Consider the following 12,915-nt stretch of genomic DNA (forward strand, 5'->3'; position numbering starts at 1 on the left):
TAGAAGCGGGAGGGCTGGGGGTCGGGGTGATGGATGGGCCAGAAACAGGCAAGTAACTCCTTGCCTTAAATGCAGAGCTGACCTAAAAGGCTTTCCGACAATCCTCCAATGAAGTATTTATCGAGAGTGAGATGTTTGCCTTTTAAAATACAAATTTTCTGTGAAGTGCTGAGGTCGCTCACTCCAGTGTGAGTTAATATAATCAGGGTCATCTCGGCTGCCGCCCGCCTGGCGAGTGGGGGTGCAGGTGGGGGGGGCGGGGAAGTAATGCCCACAGAGCTATGGCCAGCGGCCTGCATGCCCCATTCTCCTTGTCCGGCCACTTGCCTTACCCAGGAGGAGGTGTTCGCCACTCTATTTGGAATATAAAACGCCTGGGCTCAGAGGAGTGCGGTCACTTGTCCATGACTCCAAAACTAGCCAGCGGCCCTGCTGGGCCTGAGCAGACTGCCGTGTGTCACCTGCCTGGGCGTGGCCAGTGGGCCTAGCAGGACTCCCCAGGGGCTGGGGGAGTTGGAGGGCAGCAGGGAGGGCCCTGGGTGTCCAGGATGAGAGAGGGGAAGGAGGCGCTCGGAGGGAGGGGGGCCTGGATGAGAGCAGGGGACCGGGAAGATGCCTCTGCTCTGGCCGACTCTGCGCGGCGCAGCAGTTCCGCTTGCTCCGTTCCTCTCTCGCGCCCAGAGCCCCGGGGACTGGGGCGGAGCAGGTGGAGAGGATGGCCCGCAAGCCCAGGACAGCTTGCCCCCCGCCCGCCCCCCGCCGTGCCCCTGCCTTGCTCCCGGCACGTGGAGAAGCTCAGGTGCTGGCCCGCGCTCCGGCCGGTCGCACAGGGTCTTGACGGCAGCTTGTGTGACTCTTCGCTGCTGCTCCCGTATCCGCGCCTGTCTGGTCTGGCCTGTTGCTCGGGCAGCCGCACACCTGAGTGCTGTCCAGCCCAGCAGTGCAGGCGCTCGGGACGGCGGGGAGGGGAAGGGGGAGCCGTGCTTCCAGGCCAGCGTCTGTCTGGGTGCTTCTGGGAGAGGCGGGACGCACTCATGCCCAGGCTCTCTCTGCCCCGGGGCCTGGGCCACAGTGCTCAGTGCATGGTTGAAAAGGCAAATGCGGATGGACAGCATCGTCAGGAAGCCACTCAGGGTGAATGACAGGCGTCTCTGAGTCCTGTCTTAGTCCAAGATGGCAGGTGGCTTCAGTCCCATCCCTGCCGTGATTGGGTGAGTGGGGTGCGGGTGGTGCTGAGATTCAAATGTACCGAGGTCAGTATAATAGATAACAACCTATTTCAGGACAGACTTGATGGACATGTTCACTTAGTACTGACCCCAACCCTTAAAAAAAAAAAAGCCTGGATTTTGTTACTTCCCAAAGTTTCCACCTGTGTTTTCAGGAAGATAACAGAGTAACAGACCGGAAGAGGGGGGTCCTGCCTTTCTGCACCCGCAGACACCTGTTGACTGTGAGCAGCTGAGTCCTGCTGGGGCCAGACCATGGGGTACCCAAGATGAGGCAGGTCAAGCCTCCCCTGGGCTGCGTGTGAGCGCTTGTCTCTGACAGCCAGGAGGTTCTTCTGGCAGGAAATCAGCCCCTGGGTCCGCCCTGTGGGTGACCCAGGAGCAGCAGACCAGGGGTGAGGGGCCGCTTCTCCCAGCCTGGAGGGCACAGCTTCCTGGACCTCAGTCACCAGAAGGCACGCTGAACGTGTGCCTCGTAGCCCCAGTGTCCAGCCCAGGACACTGAGCTCGCCCTTTGCGAGGCCAGAACTGAAACCCGGAGTTCCCGAGCACCACACTTTCCCCACCCCACCCCTTCCTTCCTCCCTTGTTGGAACTAATGACCACACCTCTCTTCAGTCCCTGGAGGCCCTGGTGCCCAGCGGTGACACCATACGCCCGGACGATAGGGCCCTGGTGGTGACAGGCCCCTTCTCCCCCCTCAGCTCCACCGCCTCTGTTGGAGTTTGCGGAACAGCCGGGAGGAAAGGGTGGACCTGGACGAGGACGCAGAGGTGAAGATCCCTGAGCCCCAGGCACCGCCAGGTGAGAAGGAGGCCGGAAGCCAGGACAGGAGGGGCCTGCTCCCGCCACCCAGCCCGCGGGCTCCACCCCAGAAGTGGCTCCAGGCGGAGGCCCCCGTGATGCCTCTGAGACCTCTCTCTGGGGTTCTGGGCCCGGAATGTGGAGGTGGGAGGTGTCAGCAGGTGCAGGGGGAGGAGGGGAGGGTCTGGTACAAAGTGAGGGGTGGAGAAACAGAAGTGTCTGGCGACCTAGAAGTGTCTGTGATGGGGCGGGAGGGATGCACGGAGCCTCACGGATTACCGTGTCTCAGGATGGGGGAGAGGGGGAGGGACAGTGGGTCATGGCACCTCTCACAGCGGTTCAAGCCAGAGGCTCCTGGGAGCGGGCGGGCATTGTCTGCAAGGAGCAGCAGGCAGCTGCCCCCTCGAGGGCTCCAGGGACACTGCTGTGGACATCTGAGTTTCAGTCCCAGCAGGAAGAGTGTCCAGGAGAGGCTTGGGTCGGGGTCTCCAGGAGGCCCAGGGGAAAGCGCTCAGCAGTGGGGTCAGAGACGCATGTGGGGCCACGGGGAGGGCGCCTGCACCTCCTGAAGCACTGACGCAAGTGGGATAAAGCCTAACGGGATTAGCGCTGAGTCTGCAGCAAGGGCCCAGGGTGGGGGGTGGGGGCGGAGGGGGCGCTGTGGCAGGCATGTCTGGGGGCCATCCTCCTGGGGCCCCGCCTACAGCCCTGCCAGGGACTGGCTCCTGACACCTACAGCCAGGCTGCCCCGGGTCTCTGGAGGGTGCCAGGCTCTAGGAGTGCTCTCCCTGGGGGACGGGGGAAACTGCCCTTCAGGGCCTCATGTGCAGAGCGTGTCCTTGGGGCCCCTCCCAGCTCCTGTGATGACGGTGGCGCACACTTGCCGTGCACGTGGGATGTGCCGGGTGCTGTGTGTGACAGGGGCCATTGTTACCCCCAGTCCAGAGATGGGGAGATGGAGGCCCACCCAGGAAGTGTCTGCCCCAGCTCCCTACACAGCCCAGCAGCGGTGGGGCTGGGCAGGGCGGGCACAGGCAGGCTGACTCCAGAGCGCACGCTCTTGGCCACTGGCCTGTCCCGCCTCCGTTCATACAGCCCTTGGGTTGTGGTCACATGATGGGCCAGCCCCTTTGGGCCAGGCGGTGACGGCGGCATCTGAGAGGCCGGGCCTCCCACTACCGCGGCAGCTCTTTGTCTCTGGGGTCCCCGGCGGCAGCCCCTCCCTCGGGACACAGGCCCCTGCAGCACTGGCTGGTGAGTTCCGCGATCCCTGGTGCTGCCTCAGCCTCGGGACGCATCTGGTGCTGCTGCTGCCCAAGGGAATAAGACGCAGAACGGGTCACCGCGCGCAGTGCTGGACCGAGACGTGCTCGTGTTCATCAGGGAGGGCGCCATTCCCCGCCCGCCTGTGCGCGGAGCTGGCCCTGGTGCTGACCCGAGCCTGGGCGGGCCTGCAGCGGCCAGACGCCGGAGGGATGGTTAAGCCCCAGAGGGAGGCGTTTCACTGATTTGGCCCAGAGATATGGATGGACATTTGCCTATTCTTGGGCCTCCCCCGCTCCTGGAGAAAACACCAGTTCCCCTTCCGAGGACCTAGAAGGCCCCTGGGTCAGGCCGTGAGGCTGGTGGTGCCCAGAGAACACACTCCCAGGGCTGCTGAGCAGAGAGAGCAGGGCAGCGGGCTCTTCTGTCCCCCGAGGAGCAGCCTCTTGCCCCGGACCTGCAGAGCGGGGCTCTGTGTGGGTCCGCAGGGGAGGCCTGCCCCGTGCCAGCCGGGCTCTGGGCTGGCTGAAGTCTCTGCTGATGCTAGGCGAGCGTGACCCCCCAGCCCTGCTCTCTGTGCCCCCGAGGCTGGTGGGAGGCGCTCCGCAGCCAGGGCTGAGGCTTGCTGTCCGCATCGGGAGCCGGTCCCCTGGGCTCCCTTCAGGGTTCCCCACGAGACGCAAGACCCTAGGAAGACCCCTCCTGTGTGCCGGCCTCCTGACCGTGCCCGTCCCCTCGGTTCCAGACGTGTTCATAGAGGCCAAGGGCTGCCTCTGGAAGGCCTGGGATGTGTTCTGTGGCCTGGAGTTGCTGCCCAGCCCCAAGCTGGCCCCGGAAGAGGTGGTCGTGCCCGAGACGGAGCAGGATGACATGCCTGGAGGGACGGCGCGCGGTGACATGGAGGGGACAGAGGAGAGGGAGGCGCCGCAGAAGCAGCCCATCTGGAACAAAGCGCTCGGCCTCTGCGGGATCGTGCTGGTGTCGCTCATGGTGCTCTTCCACATCTACTTCTACTAGCGGCCACGCGGCGGGGAGGGAGCCCGTCCCGGGGCGGCCCACGGCCCAGCGGCCCGGGTCACGCCGCTGAGCACTGCCGGCAGGCGGCGAGGGCAGGGGTCGCGGGCGAGCACGCCCGTCCTCCGCTCACTGAGCCGCCCCTACAGACGGCTCCACCGCGCAGACGCTGGCTTTCACGTTAACTCTGGCTTTTTATCTCTTGATATCTTTGGGGGCCTTGCCTGTGTTTGCTGTCACCGTTTCCTTCCTGTGCCCACCTTCACTGGCAGTGTTTTCTCCTCCTCTGGAAAGGTACAGCTGCTGGCAAAGATGCCCACCCACGGGCTGAGCCCACTGCCGAAGGTCACACAGGCCAGCGGGCGCCAGGGCTTCCGTGGACAGAGACGCTGGCACCTGCCTGGACGGTGGTGGGCTGAGCTGGTCCCTGCCCGAGGACTGGGCCTCCCTGCAGCTTCTGTCTGGCTGCACCCCTCGGGGACAGACGGAGAGGAAACGTCCCTCCCAGGCTGCCTGCTACTGGGAGTCGAGCCCTGGGCTGGATCCCCTCAGCAGTCAGGTAGAGGCCACTCTTGGGCTGTGTTTCTGCAGGGGCGCCCTCAGCCACCCCTTCCTCTTTCTTCCTCTCAGACCAGAATAAATGATTCCAGTCTTTAGAAAAAGTCTCAGATACGTCAAAGGGATTTGGGGGAGGCCCACCAGCATTGCAAAAATCACCCCCTGAAGGTGCGGTCAGAACCGGCCCGTCTTCCCCCTGTTGAGGCCTTCAGCCGACATGTCTGAGTCCTGCTGTGTGCCAGGACTGCTGGAAAACCACCGTGGACGGAACTCACGGTCTCGGGAAGCAGACTGCAGCAGTGGTGGTGGCCTCTGGTTCCCTGCCCGGGGTCACCATCGCCTTCAGGCCAAGGAACCACCCCAGTGGCAGGACCAGGATCAGCCACACTTCACGGAGGAGGAGACTGAGCGGTCAGGAAGCCCAGTACCCGGGGCCCTCTGCACACACTCACAGCGGCGGGAGCGCCCCAGGAAGAGGAGGTCAGCGAGCCAGCGGGGGGAGAGTGACGGCGTGCGGGAGGACAGGGCGAGGCAAGGGTGTGAGCAGGCCTGGGCGCAGAGCTGGGAGGGGCCCGACCCGCAGGCCTCAGGTGTCTGGGATCCTGAGTCGCTGGGAGCTTCAGCCATGAAGGAATAGGACCAGGTCTGCTGACTGCTGCTGGGAAGGCGAAAGGGAGGTGAGAACGCCCACCAGGAGGCTGTTAGAGGAAGCCAGGCAAGTTAGCAGCAGAGAAGAAAAGACAAGGGGCCCGATTAGCACCAAGAGAAGCCAGCAAGCAGGAGTCACAGGACTCGGGTCACCGGGCTTCTGGAAGGAGGGCCCAGAAATGGCTCTCCAGCTTGAGCACACGGGCAGAGGGCGCCCCAGTTCCAAAGCCGGGCCGCGCAGGGAGGGGGCGGGGGCGGGACGCAGGCGGAGCACCGTTTGGGACACGTGGACTTCGAGCGGCTTGAAGACGCTGTTTGCCATCTTGACCACGTTCGGTCTCTCTGATTGATGAACGTGGGATGTTCATTTAGGTCCTCTCTCATTTCTTCCAGCAGTGTTTGTCTTCAGCACTCAAAGTTTTACATGTCTAAGCTGATTCCTGGGTATTTTATTCTTTCTGATGGTACTGTAAATGAGGCTCTTTTAAAAGCTGAGATATAGTTGATGTACAATATTACGAAAGTTACAGGCATGCAACCTAGTGATTCATAATTTTTAAAGGTCACCCTGCGTTTATGTTATTATTAAAAGGTTGGTTTTACTTCCTGTGTTGTGCGGTGTGTCCTTGCAGCTTATTTATTTTATACACAATAGTTTCTGTTAGTCCCCTACCCTTTAATTGCATTTTCAGATGGGTCATTGCTCAGGTAAAGAAAAACAAAAATTGTTTCTTGATCTTGGAACCTGTAACTTTGTGGAACTTGTTTATTCTTATATTTTTAGAGTGTATTCCTTGGAATTGTTTCACATATAAAATCATGTAATCTGCAAGTACAGACAACTTCTTTCCAACCCGGATGCCTTTTATTTCACTCTCTTGCCTAAACTGCCCCAGCTAGAACCTCCAGTACACTGTCAAGTTTGAAGTAGTGAGAGTGGACACCCTTGTCTTGCCCTCAATCTTGGAGGAAAACCATCGAGCGTCTCACGGTCGAGCGTGATGTTAGCAGTGAGTTCTTGCAGATGTTACCATGTTGAGGAAATTCCACTCTGTGCCTATGTTGCTGGGTTTTTAAAGCTTTATTTACGTGTTTCTTTTGTTTTTGGCTGTGCCGGGCCCTCACGGCTGTGCTCGGGCTCTCTCTAGCTGCAGTGAGTGGGGGCCACGCTCGAGGCGCTCTGCATGGGCTTCTCGCTGGGGTGGCCCCCCCTGTGCAGAGCTCAGGGTCTCCGAACGCGGGCTTCAGTTCCTGCGGCGGGAGGGCTCGGGCCCTCGGAACGCGGGCTCTTCATTTGCCCTGTGGCAGGAGACTGTCCTCAGCCTGGGGCTGGGACCCATGTCCCCTGCACTGGCAGGCGGGTTCTTGACCCCTGGGGCACCAGGGACATTTTTACTGAGAGTTTTTGATTTTGTTTTAAGGTTTTTTCCTTTTTTAATGAAATGGGTGGTGGATTCTGTCAAATGCTTTTTCCTGCACCTGTGAAGTTGACTGTGTGATTTCTGTTCTTTATTCTCTTTGTTGTTAACATTGGTTCGTCGTCACGCGTTGAACCCGTCTCGCATCACTGGGAGAAATGCCCATTGGTCGTGGTACACAAGGCTTTTTTCACGTGGCGGGATTTGGTTTGCTAATATTTGGTTGCGTTCTTGTATCTATTTGCGTAAAGGATATTGGCCTATAGTTTTCTTTCCTCGTGAGGTCTTTGCCTGGTTTGGGGATGGGGGTGATATTAGCCTCATGGAATGAGTTGGGAAGTGTCCCTGCCTATTCTCTTTTTTAAAAGCAGTTGGTGAAGGGTTGGCATTAATTCTTGCCTAGAGACATTTTAGGGTTGGTATTAAGTTGGAGGGGTCCGGAACCCGGGAGAGAAGCTGGCGCTAGCGACTCAAACTGCAGGGAGAGAAGACAGTAGGCTGCCCCAGCTGAGAAGGGAACCTGGGAGAGGATGCCCTCCAGGCAGGCGAGATGGTGCGGGAGAGCGGGAGAGTGGTCAGGTTGGGAAAGGGGGTCTTTCTACAGAGGAGACCGGGGGGCGCAACCGGGGCCCTGGGCGGAGGGCCAGGACAGCCGCCACAGGCAGGGAGGGGCCCGTGCACGGAGCAGGGCGGCCGGCGCCCCCCGGGGAGGTGGTGAGCTGGAGCCAGCCTGCGGTGGCAGAGGGGTGACGGGGCAGGCCGACGTGGGGCCCCTCAAGCACCTCTTTCCCTAAAGGAGGAGAGCGTCCCTCTTACGGGACCTTTCCTGAGAATGAGACTTAACCTGAAAGCCCCCCTGGGCCCGGCAGCCAGCCCCTCCCGGACCAAGAGGGCCTGCTTGGGGCTCATCCCTGGGAGCCCCAGGGGGGCAGGCATCCCGGCGTCCCTTCTAGGTAAGCGAAGCCCCCAGTCCCCGGAAGGACTCGCGAAGGCACTCACTCCCCGGGGATACTAGTTCTGTGGGAGGTTCTTTCCCACAGAAAGCACAGCTTCTGTCTGCGGATGGAACGAGGGAAAAAAGCTGGTGTGGGTCCTGGAGAGCAAGGCCCCGGCTCAGCCCAGGCAAACGAGTCCAGCCCTGAAACGGAGCCAGGCCACCGGCCCTCCCTGCCCCCCCAAGCCCATCCCAGCAGCCTGCTTCTCCTCCCCGCGATGTCACCTCCCATCCCCGCAGATGCTCCAGCCTGCAGACAGCAGCGGGAGAGCCGGGGGAGGCTGGCCCAGGCTCAACCAGGGGACTTGGCTTTGGGGAGCTCAGCTGTTGGAGGGGGAGACCTGAAGGGGCTACCCTTTGCTGAGCACTCATCCCTGGGTGTAGGTGGGGGCCTTCTTACAACGCACCCTCCCCCAGCAAGCGCCCACAGGGGTGGCACCTGTGACCCTCCTTCCTGCCACCCCACGTGGGAAGCTGGCCGACCCGGGGAGCAGAGCCGCACCCCCAGGGCCCGTTCACCGGAGTGTCCAGCCTCCTCCTCCGCCTCGTCCCTGCTCTCTGCCCTCCCAGGGGCCTCGACTGCAGCGGGGGGTGCAGGGAGGCCTCCCACCCGTCCCCGGGCCCTGAGTCAGCCTGTGACCCGGTCCTCCCAAGCCGGGCGTTTCCCCTTTGGCAAGGGAGAGGAGACACGTGACCCACTCCAGAGCCATCAGGTGCCACCATCCGGACCAAGATAAAGAGACTTGGTGCGTTTATTGGGCGTGGAGTCGCGGGGCCGGGGGCGCCAGCAGGAGACTCAGGGCTTCCACTCGATGACTTTGAGGGCGACCTGGGCGGCCCGCTGCACGGCCGGGCTGAAGTCCTCCTCCAGCACCCGGAAGGTGGCCACGTGTGACTGCAGGAGCTTGCGGCCCTCGGGCGCCTCGGCCAACATGGTGAGGGCCTTGATGGCGTTCAGGCGCGCCTTGCTCAGAGACGCGCCCAGCAGCTGCAGCAGCGGGCCGGTGGCCTCCACGTCCAGCGCCGCATACTTCCCTGCCGGCCCCCAACGCCAGGTGTTCCTGGGGTAGGGGGGAGCCCTGCCCAGCTCCCAGGCCCCCCGGCCGTGCCCGCCCACACCTGGGCCCCAACCACCAGGTGTGGCAGCCAGGCCTCACCAGGCAGCGTGAAGGATCTTTTGAAAATTAAACTCCACTCGCTGCCCCCTGGGCCCTGCCCGCCGAAATGCCACGCTTGCTCCCAGCCTCGTGCGTCAAACACTTCCCGCTGCTGTCAGACTGGCCAGCCCCCTTGGCCCAGGCGGCCCTCCTCATCCTGTGGGTCCACCCCACACCCGCCGCCCCCAGGACGCCCCGCCCCTCTGCTGTGCGTCCTGCCCCCAGGTCGCAAAGCCGCAGACCTCAGAGGCTGAGGCATCCGCGTCTCCACCGCCCCCCGCCCCCTCCCGGGGCCTGGCCTGCTGCAGGGGCTCAGGGTTCCTCACGGGCACGCCAGCTCAGGGGAAGTGGCCTCACATCCCCAAACTTCCGCGTCGCTGGGGTCCCCTGAGAGCCCCCAGCCCTCCAGGCGCCCACCCAGGACGCCCGGGCGGAAACACTGCGCGTGGCCCACAGCGGGCGGGGTGGGGGGTGGCCGGGGGGCTGCGGGGTGCTCCTCAGGGCAAATGGGCATCGGCGGGACTCCCAGCGCTGGGGGGTCTGCTGCCGACTGAGGATCAGAGGCCCAGGCAGCCGGGGGGACAGCAAGGAAACTCGGGGGACCCGGGTGGTGCAGGCGGCGGAAGGTGCTGCAGGGACCCGGCCTCCAGGCGGGGAGCCAGTCCGGGCCCCTCTGAACACCCAGGGTGCTGACTTGAGTGTGGGAGTCGGGGTGGGGGGGTAACCTCAGTTCCTCTTTGCTCCCCCCCGCCGCCCGCCCCACCACACTGAAGCCGGCAGCACTGGGCTCCATCGTCCGCCGGGACCTCAGGAGGACTGGCTCCCGGGTGTGGCAAGCGAGTCAGTCCCAGAATTTTGGTTCACAAAGGCCTGGGTCAGAGGCAGGAATTCCAAGACCAGGGAACCGAGAGGATGACAGGGAGGGGCCCGGAAGAAGAGGGCAGAGCCCAGGACTGCCCGGCCAGTTGGGGCCCGGCGACCCCCATGCACGCGGCAGACCCCGCCCGGGCGCCTCACCTTCGGTGGTCACCGTGGCGTTCATGAGTGCCCCCGCCGCGTTGGCCTGCACCTCCTCCTCCTTGTCCTTCAGCAGATGCACCAGGATGGGGATGACGTCATGCTGCCACACCTGGATCTTGCCCTCCAGGGGGATGCTGGGCCGGACACAGACTCTGAGCACGGTGACCCCGGGTCACGAGTGCCTCGACGCCCTGGGCTCCCTGTCCTGACTGCGCAGATGGCGTCTCCTGGGCCCCCCTTCCTCCCGGGAGGGGGCGGGACTGGGGGCCTCCTGGGGCACAGAACTGTCAGGGCCGCCCTGCTAGAGGGGTCCCACTCCCGCAGGGCCCAGGCAGGAGCGGCACGGCCAGCCGGGGCCTCACCTGACGGCGATGAGCGTGTGGGCGGCTTTGCTGCGGATGTTGCTGTTGGTGCTCAGGAGCTTCTCCTTCAGGAAGGGCACCACGCGGCTGGCCAGCGCCTCGGTGGCGTCCTCCATGAGGCAGGCGGCCAGCGTGTCCAGCAGGAGCGCCTGGATTTCTTCCTCCTCCCGCTGCAGCTTCCACACCAGCGAGGGGATCAGGCCGCTGTTGACGATGCCCAGGGCCCCTGCGGGACGGGAGCGGGCCCTGAGCACGGGCCCGTGGCCACCCCCCACCTGTCACGTGTGATGGAAGCCGGAGGACTGGAGAGGGGGCTGCAGTGTTTGACCAGATAAATTACAAATCCCACCCACCCCCGCTGCCAAGCAGGGGCCTGAAGCCACGGCTGACAAGCTGGGGTGGGAACCGTGAGGTCACGGTGGGCCCCAAAAGTTCCAGCCTTTGGCCACCTGGGATTGGGGGCCTAGAACAGGCCACTGTTCCACCTGCCTGGAACAGTGGCCCGAGAAGGAGCAGCTGCCCCTGAGGGACCCGGGCACACGGGGGGCCTTCCCCCTCCCCCAACCACCACGCACCAGAGGGAAGCCTGGGATGGGGGCGAGGGGCGGGGGGCATCCGTCCCTCCTTCCACCCGCAACGCGACGTCTCTGTGACACCCGGCCAGCCCCGGGGATGGGAGAGAAAGCTGGCCAGGGGGTTACAGGAAGGTTTAGAGTGAACAGCACAGTGTCTCACATGAAACGGGCTGCGCCCCCCAACCACAGCTGGTGGGCAGTCCACAGATTCCGGCCGAGGGGTCTAAAGGGGCCCAGTGCCCAGCAGGGAGGGGGCCACCTGGAGCCGCCTCCCTGACCCCGGTGAAAGCTTCTGCCTCACTCCTCCCAGCCGCCCCCGCCCCGGGGAGTCAGCACACAGCTGGCTGCCCAGAGGAGACCCCAGAGATGGCCAGGCAGCACCCCAAGGGTGCTCGTGAGTGCTCAGAACTGCTGGCAGAGCAGCCCCCACAGGGCAGGGAGTGGGCCCCAAGGAGGGTGCCCGGCAGCCCAGCCGCGCCGCGGCCTCCCCAGCAGCCCGGGCCGCCCACCGCGAAGCCGTCCACAGTCCCCCGCCGGAGCTGCCACTGGCAGACACCTCTGTCTCCCGCCTCCCTGGCTCAACCCTCTAATTTACTCCAGAGAGACAAATAAACAGGTTAATTAGCCTACAGGTCTCTGAGTGCCAATTAGCACCCAGGGATTTCCTCTTTGAAGACATCGCCCAGCCTTCTGCCCTCGGTCCTCGAGAGCATCAGGGGGCAGGTGCCTGCGGAGAGGCAGGGCAGTGTGTCCAGGGCCCCCAGTTGCCCCCAGCTGGCTTGTTCCTGGGGCGTCAGATGGAGCCACTAGCACCGTCCGTTTATTCTCAGGGCACTCACAACACAGGAGAAGCGGTTTCCTGTTGCCTCAAGAGTACTGGGGTTTTTAAGTTGTGCGTTTTTTTTTTTTTAATATTTACTCTTGGCCATGCTAGGTCTGCGTTGTGGCTCACGGGCTCGGGACCCGCCCCGCGGCACGCGGGGTCTCCGTTCCCTGAGTATGGCTCGAACCCACGTCCCCTGCACTGCAAAGCAGATGCTTAACCTCCGCACCGCCAGGGGCGTCCCGTGGTGTGATACACACAGGTTAAAGGCAGAAGGCGGCTCAGGTGGACTCCGGCTGTGTGAGCTCAGACAAGCCGCTCGCCCTCGCGGACCTGGCGGCATGGTTACTGCACAAGCCCACCTGGTAGCGGGCAGCGGGTCAGAAGAGGGGGTGGGAGGGGCCGGTGTACGGGGCTAGCACCCCCCGTGCCCAGACACTGGGCCTGGCACAGCAAGGGTCTCAGCCCACGGAGTTCCAGCCGTGGGCCAGGGCCTGTGGGTGCGGGTGAGGGGTGAGGGGGGCATTCAGACAAAAGCCGCACAGTTCCTGCCCTGCGGGACCAGCTCTCGGTGGCCCCCGCCCGCCTCTCCTGGGGGTCTGAGCGCTCTCTCCCCCTCAGCCCTGCTCTCCGGCCCCCAGTCCCGCTCAGCCACAGCCTGGACGGCCGCTCCCCAGCCCACAGTGCGGAGGTGACAGCCTGACCCTCCGAGAAGGACGGTGCTGGCCGCCGGAGGGGTACGGTTCCTGCCTGGGGGCTGCACCATCCACCAGGGCTGGATGGGGTCTCAGTGCACCCAGGCCAGCCCGGGGGACGGTGCTGCTGTGGGCGCACCGGGGCAGCCACAGGCTGGGGGCGGGTGAGTGGCCGGAGTCACGGCAGGAAGCTAGCTGGAGGTGATCACTGCCCCACACCACTGGGGAGGAAGCCGAAGCCCGGAAGGGCAGCCTGAGTGCCCGGGACACACAGCAGGACGGAGAGGCAAGGCCTTCAGCTGCCCGGGGCTTTCCTTCCCAGCATTTCTGGTCCTTGAGATGCTGAGCACTGGGA

At 63.6% G+C, this 12,915-nt stretch overlaps 2 protein-coding genes across 2 annotated transcripts in view; one reads left to right on the forward strand and one right to left on the reverse strand.

The window, feature by feature from the left end:
* LOC133057976 (sodium/glucose cotransporter 1-like) overlaps positions 1–4,313 on the forward strand; it is a 46,781-nt gene extending 42,468 nt beyond the window's left edge. Inside the window, exons 14-17 of the mRNA XM_061145081.1 lie at positions 1,934–2,227; positions 3,173–3,287; positions 3,353–3,511; positions 3,760–4,313. Coding sequence (XP_061001064.1) covers positions 1,934–2,227; positions 3,173–3,287; positions 3,353–3,511; positions 3,760–4,313 — 1,122 coding nt within the window. The remainder of the gene's footprint in view (positions 1–1,933; positions 2,228–3,172; positions 3,288–3,352; positions 3,512–3,759) is intronic.
* Positions 4,314–8,683: 4,370 nt separating this feature from the next.
* Positions 8,684–12,915, reverse strand: part of RSPH14 (radial spoke head 14 homolog) — a 47,097-nt gene continuing 42,865 nt past the window's right edge. The window contains exons 4-6 of the mRNA XM_061141402.1: positions 10,468–10,693; positions 10,103–10,239; positions 8,684–8,963 (exon numbers count right to left, since the gene is read on the reverse strand). Coding sequence (XP_060997385.1) covers positions 8,725–8,963; positions 10,103–10,239; positions 10,468–10,693 — 602 coding nt within the window. The 3' untranslated portion in view covers positions 8,684–8,724. The remainder of the gene's footprint in view (positions 8,964–10,102; positions 10,240–10,467; positions 10,694–12,915) is intronic.

Source organism: Dama dama, chromosome 5 (genome assembly GCF_033118175.1).
Source record: "Dama dama isolate Ldn47 chromosome 5, ASM3311817v1, whole genome shotgun sequence".
NCBI lineage: Eukaryota > Metazoa > Chordata > Mammalia > Artiodactyla > Cervidae > Dama > Dama dama.